The 11005-nt window shown below is 33.2% G+C and overlaps 1 protein-coding gene across 1 annotated transcript; it reads left to right on the top strand.

Annotated features, from left to right (window-relative positions):
- Positions 1-344: 344 nt before the first annotated feature.
- Positions 345-4502, top strand: LOC145728152 (uncharacterized). The gene is made up of 6 exons (XM_081978183.1): positions 345-610; positions 3293-3431; positions 3485-3643; positions 3702-3955; positions 4012-4298; positions 4372-4502. The coding sequence occupies exons 1-6, from the start codon at positions 473-475 to the stop codon at positions 4388-4390; spliced, it is 996 nt and encodes a 331-aa protein (XP_081834309.1). The 5' UTR covers positions 345-472; the 3' UTR covers positions 4391-4502.
- Positions 4503-11005: the final 6503 nt, after the last annotated feature.

Here is an 11005-nt window from a genome sequence, read left to right as displayed (position 1 = left end):
ATGTTCGTGCCCGAGGAACGTACGGAATGTAGAGCACATAACATCAGATAAAGAGGTGGATTTCTTTCGGGCCCAAGGGAGAATTAAAGATCGTCGTTTTATTAAAGGCGGCCATCGGCAGACCGCGCTATCTATGCTAACTACCATACCGGTAGACTCACGACCATTGTTTTCTAATTTCCCAACATTATTCGACCTTTAATTTGTCGATTTCGGCCTTTACCATTGTCGTTTCCCACAAGGAAATACATAATTTATAATAGATCATTTTCTTATTAATTAGGCAACTACTTATCCATTATTTTAACCTAAACCAACTGGTCTTGTCAAGAAACATGTTGATAACTGACAAACTATTCATGTCATACTCCTTTTTTTTAATCATTTTTTTGTTGTGTTTCTGTATGATTTTTTTTAACGGTGAATTACAGCGTTACAATACAGTCAAAAAAGTGGAACTCACCCTGATATAATGACGAGTCCAGTCACCGTACACATCGATTTCAGTCAGTACCATCGATCTAGTTTTCTGCCCCAAGAGCTGCAGGAGCCAAGTGTTTCCACGTATGAATTTCGTTCCAGACAACTCTCCAACTTGAAATCGGTTAAGGTTAGTTTCGGAAAGTATCTGGAAGTTATGCCTTTAAATTAAGAATAATTCAATACACTCACATTCAAGTTAAATAATGTTTATTGCATGGTATGTTATACTCAAACCTTACACTAAATTAATAGTAATTAAGATATCAAGGGCATTATAAAGACAATAATGCATGAGGTCGATAGGGGATCTATATCAACCGAGGGAATTATTTGCTATAATGCCTGTGATGTCTTCAATGTTTAATGTCATTCAGTCTTTCATTCTGTAAATATGTATTTATTTAAAAAATGGTCAGAGGGCATTACAAAAAAAATAACACCCTAGGGCATTATTTCTAAGATATTTTAAAATAATAATAATAATAATTAAATTCATTTTAGTTTAAATTTGAACAACTTTTAATGATTGTCTGTTCAGATCTTCATATACGTCTAAGGCAGTGCCGGATTAAGGGGTAGCAAATATTTAGAAGTGGTGTAAAGTGAAAAAACACCAATTTACTATAAATTCATTAAGTCAAAATATTATTTGAATGGTCACGTGACCATTTCTAAGTTTAAACTAATGTTTTTTTAAAGTCACCTGTCAGGTTTTAAGGTAAAAACGGTCACGTGTCCATTTTCAATCATCCAATTTAATGTTAAATATGACGTGACTTTTTTTTAACATCAGAACGTATCCTGAATGTCAAAATATTAATTGAATGGTCAAGTGACTACTTAGAAATTTCTGAGATGTCTTTTTAACGTCACGTGACTTCTTTTAAGGTAGAAACAATGGCGTGACTATTTTCGATTACCAAATTTATTTTTAAAGGTCACGTTACTGTTTTTTTAACGCCAAAACGGATCTTGAAGATCACGTGACTGTTTTAAATGTTAAAATATTATTTTAATGGTCACGTGACCGTTTCTCAGTTTAAACTGATATTTTTAAAGTCACCTGACGATTTTTAATCATCAAATTCAGTTTTAGCGGTCTAGTTGCTCTTTTTTAACGTCAAGACGGAATCTTGAAGATCACGTGACTGTTTTAAATGTTAAAATATTATTTTAATGGTCACGTGACCGTTTCTCAGTTTAAACTGGTATTTTTAAGGTCACGTGACGATTTTTAATCATCAAATTCAGTTTTAGCGGTCTAGTTGCTCTTTTTTAACGTCAAGACGGAATCTTGAAGATCACGTGACTGTTTTAAATGTTAAAATATTATTTTAATGGTCACGTGACCGTTTCTCAGTTTAAACTGATATTTTTAAAGTCACCTGACGATTTTTAATCATCAAATTCAGTTTTAGCGGTCTAGTTGCTCTTTTTTAACGTCAAGACGGAATCTTGAAGATCACGTGACTGTTTTAAATGTTAAAATATTATTTTAATGGTCACGTGACCGTTTCTCAGTTTAAACTGATATTTTTAAAGTCACCTGACGATTTTTAATCATCAAATTCAGTTTTAGCGGTCTAGTTGCTCTTTTTTAACGTCAAGACGGAATCTTGAAGATCACGTGACTGTTTTAAATGTTAAAATATTATTTTAATGGTCACGTGACCGTTTCTCAGTTTAAACTGATATTTTTAAAGTCACCTGACGATTTTTAATCATCAAATTCAGTTTTAGCGGTCTAGTTGCTCTTTTTTAACGTCAAGACGGAATCTTGAAGATCACGTGACTGTTTTAAATGTTAAAATATTATTTTAATGGTCACGTGACCGTTTCTCAGTTTAAACTGGTATTTTTAAGGTCACGTGACGATTTTTAATCATCAAATTCAGTTTTAGCGGTCTAGTTGCTCTTTTTTAACGTCAAGACGGAATCTTGAAGATCACGTGACTGTTTTAAATGTTAAAATATTATTTTAATGGTCACGTGACCGTTTCTCAGTTTAAACTGGTATTTTTAAAGTCACCTGACGATTTTTAATCATCAAATTCAGTTTTAGCGGTCTAGTTGCTCTTTTTTAACGTCAAAACGGAATTTTGAAGATCACGTGACTGTTTTAAATGTTAAAATATTATTTTAATGGTCACGTGACCGTTTCTCAGTTTAAACTGGTATTTTTAAAGTCACGTGACTCTTTTTAAGGTTCAGTTTGTAGCGTGAGTATTTTGATTTTTAAAATTTAATTTAATTTTTCATTTTTTTAAGATTAAAAATGGAATCTTGTATTATAGAGAAAATTTTATTTTTTACCAAATTTTTTAATTTTAGACACTATGGAAAAACTAAAAAAAAAAAACAAAAATTGGTTGGATTTGTTCATCAGAAATCGAATTTAGCAATTTTTTAAGGTGTGATCTTTGTATTATATGTGATACGTGAATTTTTTCCTGAATTATTTGAATCTCAATGTTTAAGAACAAAAAGTAGGCAGACAATCTAGAAAATAAGGGTTAGAAGATAGTGGAGGGTGTTTAAGATGCAAAAACAAAACTATAGAGTTTTGAAGAAAATTAAGGGACAAAAAATGAAATGAAAAGTTAATATAAATTCAAATTTTACTAAAGGAGTTGAAGAAGTTAAAAAAATAACGTTTTCGGCTATCTAGATCTACAGAGAAAACTCGAAAATGTTAAACAAACATAGATGAATAAAACTTCCTCTATATGAAAGTTTTAATTTAAAAAAAACTACTAAATCATTATTGAGAAAAAAAATGTCAATATCATGATATCTTCATTTTTAATAGGTTCAAGACTGTTACGACGACCAAGGACTGTGCTTCTTTATATCCAGAGATGGACTTTACCGTAAAGAACCCTTAAAAAAATTTTGCACTGGTAGCAGCTACCTAGGGCAATGGAGCAATATGGGCATAGCTGGAAAAGGTTAATATGTCAACCCATAAACATTAACCTCACTTAATGGTGACTTTGTAAAGGAATCTACAAATTTCCTCATGGAGTGATTTACGATGGATCCTTTAATAAACAGGGAGAGTTTCATGGCAGTGGAACTTTAATCTATCCGAATGGGCAAAGGGTGGAGGGATTGTGGAGAAATGGAAAGCTTGAACAGTCCAGTCATTTTGTTTCAAAAAGTAGCTTTACTTCACTGAGCTCCTATAATGAATGCTAATTTTAAATGTGAATTTGTAGATGGTGACATAATGAGCAAAAATTACTGCGAAATGCCTGACCGGAGATTTCAAATCGAAATGGCCAACGACTTTAATCCTCCAGGTCAAGAATATTTGACCAATGAGCCACTACCACCTAGAAAAATTCCCAGTAGATGCTACGACCTGACAGACTCCTACTACAATCCCAAAGTCAAAACAATTTACGCTTACAAAAAATCTTCTTCCAACCTCAAAGCCAACAGTAACTCAGTTTCTCCCAGCCTTGACAAGGTAAAAGTATTGAGTTTTTACAACAGTTACTCATGTAACTAAAAAACCAAACGTAGATGAAACAAGAGTCTGGAAGTGACTCAAGCATTATGAAACTAATCAGAGGACAAAACGCTTCTGGAGAAATTCAGGATATTCTATGGATTCCATCGCCAGCACAGGAAGAATGGATCGAAAAGAACTGTAGAAAAGCGTGGGACGATCCGACTGGCTACAGACCGGATTTATACGAACAATGGTCCACCGGAGGTCAAGATGAACCGGAAGGCCTCCAGATGACATATTTTAAACCCAGAACAGATCATCAGATTATGGTGAAGAATCAAACCAAGAGAAGCTCCAAGTATGTGTAGTGTTTAGTTGCTGCTTATTTGTGGGTTAAGTTTGTACACTTTTTATTTAATAATGGTTTTCAGTTTACGGAAGTTCTCCTAGTTTATGTCAAGAACCGGAAGGTTAAGAGTTGGCTTGGGTATCGAATTATCAAGGGAGGATTTAGAGATCTAGGCGTCAATCAATTTGTGGCAAATAAATAACTGAAATGTGATGGCTTTTATTCTACACTGTTAATACTTGAATTAACAACATCAGATTGATCAGGCTGTTTCTAAAAATGTCTCTATACAGGGTGATCCAGTTTTAAGTGTCAATAATTCACCATTTGATAGCTAATCAAAAAAAATGTTGACTTGCATTATGTCATTTTTCTGAAAAAGGTTTCCTAAGGAAGATACAGTCCTCTAAATTTCAATTTAAAAAATCGTTTTATAGTTTAAAACTGAACATCCAAGACTTGTGAAAGTCTAAATTTGTACTGAATAGTCTAAAAACTTGCTTTTTACTACTAGGAATGGTCTTATGATTCGCTTTCTCAGACTGCCATCCTGGTTGAGTGTCTGAAACTGGCATTCAAGAACTAAAAAAAGTCCGGAAATCAAGACAAAGATTGTACTGTGCATGAAACTCATTTTTTACTACTAAAAATAATATAAAAGTTGACTTTTAATGCTAGAACTGACTTTACTAGGACTAAAGAGAGTCCAAAAGTATATTTTCAAGACTTAATTGGTGTACAACTCAATTTTCTGGACTGGACAACAAGTCTAGAAGTAAATTAAATTTTCGGACTATTTTATTTCTAAAAATTAGTTCTCAAGACTATTATTGTAGCATTTGGTACCAAAATTTTTTACTTTTATTACTGAAGAAACTTGACTTTTGGAAATAGTCTTAAACTCGATTTTTCAGTCTTAAAAAGCACTAAAAACAGTCTGAATTTCTTAGAGGTGCTACAATTTATTGCACCTATGAGTGTAGAAGTCAATTTAATAGTGAAGAAGCTTGAAATAACATTTTCAAGATTATGGTCAGTGGACAAACTGGCTTTTAGGCCTGATAAGTCAAAAACTTTGTAAAGATAGTCTTGAAACTCGATTTGAGGCACTGAAAACAGCCTTAAAACACTAAAAACAGTCTAGTTTATTAAGAAATACCCGAATTTTTAGCACTGAGGTGTCTAGAAGTCGATTTAATAGTGACAAAGCTTGGAATACTATTTTAAGTCTATGAAGAATGTAAAAATTGTTTTTTAAGTTTGCTATGTCAATAACTTGGTAAAGATAGTCTTGAAACTCGATTTTCACAATGTCACAATGAATCTGTATAGATTTTGAAATTTAAACAGAAAAACGCTTAAACTCACCGAAATCTGATTTATGATGAATATCAGGGCTAGGAAAACCATCAAAAATTTCACTGGCCGCAAAAGCCGCATTCACAGCCTGATCATAGGAAAATTTAAGATTCTTGTGTTAGACTTGTAATGGCCCAATTTTAGTTAAAGCTCCAATAAGGAATATGACAAGATTTATAAACTAATTTATAATTCATTATCACAAAAGTTAATCAGGTTTGCTGATAGATAATAAAGACGTTATGAGAGATCATAAGTTTGATATGTTGAGTATAGTTTAATAATAACAAATGTCATATAAATAATCAATAATATTCTAAAAGGAAACCGCTGGATTGTTTCATTGTGGACCTCCACACCACATAAACAACCCGCTCTCGATTACACCGCCGAGCTGCAAGAGATTTCATCCCGAAACCAAGTGTGTCAAGTCTTTTAGTTTGTCTGGAAACTATGAAAACTGGCTACAATAATATTTTTTAAACTTCTTGAATTTTCCGTTTCCAAGACAATTTTTAAGTTGGGTTAGGTTAGTTTTGGGTCTTTAACCGTAATAACGTGTAATAAAGTGCTTGCTCCAAATTTGATCAATATTGCTCCAACGGTCTGACAGTTATGACAAAAAATAACGATTTTTTAAACAGAAATTTGAAGAACTGTATTTTCCTTAGGAAGCACTTTTCAGGAAAATGACATAATGAATGTCAACTTATTTTTTAATTGGCTATGGATTGGTGAATTATTGACATTTAAAACTGGACCATCTTGTATTTATCTCTTCAATTTTTTTGAGTAGTCACATAATTTATTAATAAAAAAATAACTTGTCTTAGCGAATTATGGAAGATTTATAAGTCGTATTAAATTGTGCAACAAAATTGGTCACATCATGAATCTTCCGTGAAAATCTCGATTAAACTGATGATACAATTTAATCTTGCGCTCTATCTAGAGCGCAACTGCATCATCAGTCTTCGTAAAATGAAAAACTTTCCCAACTGACTTATGCAAATGAATATTTGAATACTAACCGGCCTGATCTTCCTTAATAATCGTTCGTCTGAGAAATCAACATAAATCAAGGCAATTTACTAGTTTTGATATTCTGAAATTTTCAATTAGGCATCCGAAAACCGGTAGTCGGAACATAAATGAGGTGATCATTAATAATTTTTCGTGGCGTTGGGGCGTTTTTCACTCTCCTAGCCACGATTCATGCTGCTTGTAATCGTCCATTTACAGCTTTACAGTAGAGAATATATTCATAATTGTGGACGCGAGCGAAACCAGCTTAAATCATTTTTAATAGACGGAATTAACTGTACCGGCCCGGCAGATTGTTTTTTCTCCAACTGTGGAATTTAAATTATTTTGGTACACTTAGACGGGCAGCTTCATTTTACATGCCGGTCGGTAAGAAGAAAAAAAATTAAACGAAGGGACGTTAAAACAGATTACGCCGTGTCTTTTCTAAGTCCGGCATTGTCCTACAGACTAGTTTAACGCATCTGCCAAACGCGCACATTTTTGCATTTTATTATATTATTATGCTAAACCTGTCTAGGTGGTTGCAGTGGGGCGAGGGTTGCCAAATCTAGAAGGGGTGAAGGTGTACTTGGCCGAGCAGAAAGCGCGAAATTATTAAAATAGAAAAACCCGTTTTGTGTGGTTGTGGAGCAACTGCGAGGTTACCGACCTATGCGACTGATCAGCTCTCCCAAGTTTATTACGGATAATTTTGCCAGCCAATAAATGTTTATTCATTTTGGTTTTCAGATTGTTACTTAAGAAAAAACGGGATAGTCAAATAGATTTTCTGTACAGGGTGCTGCATTTTCGATGGTTTTACGGGGTACAGAGAAAACGGCAATAGATAGAAAAAAAAGTAGCATACGTGTTCTGATCTCTTTTTCTGAGCTGAGATAACTGGCGAAAAGTGGGCGGCGCAAACTTCTTTTGTTTCAAAGATATGGGAGGCTTTTGAAAATTGGTCATTTTAGAACATATCCTCTGTATTTCATTTGCTGTTAAAGTTATTAAAAAAGGAAAAACGGTAGAAGTTTTGACGTAGAATCCAATGAGGTCATCAGTTTTTTTCTATTGCGTTTAGTTTCTGACATATGACAGTAAGTTATATTTTTTTAAATGGAACACCCTATATATTTTAAGTTTTTTAATTAGAAAAAAAACGATTCCTTAACAAAAAAGTGCTAAATAATATGTATAAAAATACCCACAGTCGAAACAAAATTTGGCTATGTTCATATTAACATGTTACATGTCGTTTATAAACAATTTTTTCAACTTCCCCCTTAAAAATAGTAGGAAATAGAAATGGCCATTTTTCTTATTAAAGTGACGGTAGAACTGTTTGTAACTTAGATTTTTAATAAGATTTATTAAAAATATTTAATTTTCTGATGTGTTAGTTTATATGATTTCCGATTTTGTTTGGTATTCTAGATATTGGCTTTTTTTTTAGTTTAGCCAAGGTCTTTTTTTAAAATAACAGGATTAATCTCTACAAACTTATATGTTGTAATACACCGTTGAAAAGGTAAAAATCAACAGAAAAAAGTGACGTAAAATATATAGGATGTTCCATTTAAAAAAATGTAACTTACTGTCATATGTCAGAAACTAATCGGAATAGAAAAAAACTGACTACGCCATTGGATTCTACATGAAAACTACTACCGGGAACCGTTCTTCCATTTTTGATAACTTTAAGAGCAACTGAAATACATTTTGATAGGCTATCGATTGGTGTATTATTGACATTTAAAACTGGACCACCCTGTATATTTATTTACGTCATTTAGTTCTGTTTATTTTTCCCTTTTCAACGGTGTATTACAACATATAAGTTTGTAGAGGTTAATCCTGTTATTTTAAAAAAAGGACCTTTGCTAAGCTAAAAAAAGGCCAATATCTAAAATACCACATAAAATTGGAAATCATATAAACTAACACATCAGAAAATTAAATATTTTTAATAAATCTAAGTTACAAGCAGTTTTACCGTCGCTTTAATAAGAAAAGTGGCCATTTCTATTTTCTACTATTTTTAAGGTAGAAGTTAAAAAAACTGTTTATAAATGACATGTAACATGTTAATATGAACATAGCCAAGTTTTGTTTCGACTGGGTATTTTTATACATATTATTAAGCACTTTTTTGTTAAGGAAACGCTTTTTTTCTAATTACCAAGATTAACGTTTACAAACTTATATGTTTTAATACACCGTTGAAAAAGTAAAAATCAACAGAATTAAATGAATTAAAAATTTAAAGGGTGTTCTATTTAAAAAAATATAACTTACTGTCATATGTCAGAAACTAAACGTAATAGAAAAAAATTGACTACGCCATTGGATTCTACGTCAAAACTTCTACCAGAAATCGTTTTTCCTTTTTTCATAACTTTAATAGCAAATGAAATACAGAGGAGGTTCCAAAATGACCAATTTTCAAAAGCCCCCCGTATCTTTGAAACAAAAGAAGTTTGCGCAGCCCACTCTTCGCCAGTCATCTCAGCTCAGAAAAAGTGATCAGAACACGTATGCTACTTTTTTTCTATCTATTACCGTTTTCTCTGTACTCCGTAAAACCATCGAAAATGCAGCACCCTGTACATTGACATATACCATCGATTTTATGATTTTCCAATCTACAAGATGTTTAAATAATTTCTTTCTTCTTTGCTAGTTCTGGTTATTGTTAAAATCGCTTTATGCGATGGTTTACCTGGGTGTGGTTCCTTTCTGAAAAAAGCTGTCAAAATCACTGTTGACCACCGCATTGAAATATTCGTATCTAAAAGAAAATTGTTTGGAACTGAATATCTCAAAATTTATCCATCATTTGAAACAAGTATACTTCTTGTAATGTATCAAATGTATTACAAAAACTTACGGTAACCCGAGGATTAAACGATTACTAATATTTTGAGATATTTTGGCATTTGGATCAATTTCAAAATTCAAATCAATTCAATCCTGTAAGCGCTGATTGACTTCCTTACAATCAAATATGGGTTATAGTTGGATTTTAGCAAAAAAGGCACGTTGTTACTTATGTCATCCTGTCAAATTAAAAACGTTGACATTTACTGTCACTTTGATATAAACAAATATCAAAGATATAAAAATGCTGCGCTACAATGAGCAAGCCCAAATGCTAATTCGAAATGTGCTGCTTTTTTTTGGAGTACGAAAAGAAACAGTTTCCAGATGTCATCCCAATTGATTATTCCAATGTGTATGATAGAGCATCACAGGCTTTAAAAGTGAGTACTGCTACCCTATGCCGAATGAAAAAGGCTGGAATTCCAGCTGACGACTCCTATTTTACCAACATTTCTAAGAAAATGTCGGTCAGTAAAACCAAAATAACCGCTTTTATGAAACCCAAAGAAGTTGGTTTGCCAAATTAATATTTTCGCTTTATTGTGCACAGCACACTAACACAACACAAAATCAATGAACCTTAATAATATATTATGTTATTAGGAATAGAAGAGATCTTTCAGTGAGTGCAAGCACACCTATTCACTGAATGAATGATGATTAAACTGAAACTCTCATGATCATGTGATTTTCAAGGCACTTGATCATCAGTACACTTCTGAACACACTAATTTTTCAAAGCATTTGTAGGTTAAAACTTGTGATCTAATTCCAGACATGCCTGTTTTTTCACCTGCATGACGTCATTCTCAAAGGGTAAAAATTTGACTATATCAACTATTGCTAGTTTTCACTGCTGGACAACTTCATACTTCAACTGTTATTTTAATGAGGTTATTGTACCATTAACTGACAGTAACAACATTTAGGTGAGCTTTTAACTTGCTAACTGGCATAAGAGCGCGCTAGTCCCGATACAAACAAGACATCCGACTATTACCTAATGAGAAACTGCCTCCGACCGAAAACCTATTACAGTAGGAGGTCGCTACACCCAAAATCGGTATCGGCAGCATCAAGATCGAGTCCTTTATGAAAAACTTACTTTAAATACATCTTGGTCGACGCACTTTCGGCAAGTCACCGCAGCCAATTATAAAAGTACCACCGAAAAGATAGGAAACGGAGCTTTTGTGTGGTTTTTGCACCGTTATTGGTGTTGGCGCTGCCAACACACTCTATGTTCCCCCTAATCTCTCCAAAGTTATTTCCAACACGCCCCTATCCCGAAGCGCAACAGGCAACTTCGAAAGCGATTCAGCCTTGCGATATCTCTTGTCTATGGTCTCGTCGAAATCAAAAAAATTCCCGGTACTATTGTTCGCCTGCCAATGCCTGGAAGCCCGTCTATCTATCTATTGTTGTTGCCGGTTCTTGCACATGCAAAA

This window comes from Ips typographus, linkage group LG1 (genome assembly GCF_016097725.1).
Source record: "Ips typographus isolate SLU linkage group LG1, UJ_Ityp_2.0, whole genome shotgun sequence".
In the NCBI taxonomy this organism is placed as follows: Eukaryota; Metazoa; Arthropoda; class Insecta; order Coleoptera; family Curculionidae; genus Ips; species Ips typographus.
The sequence above is the reverse complement of the archived record's forward strand: the minus strand, read 5'-3'. Positions and strand labels throughout refer to the sequence as shown.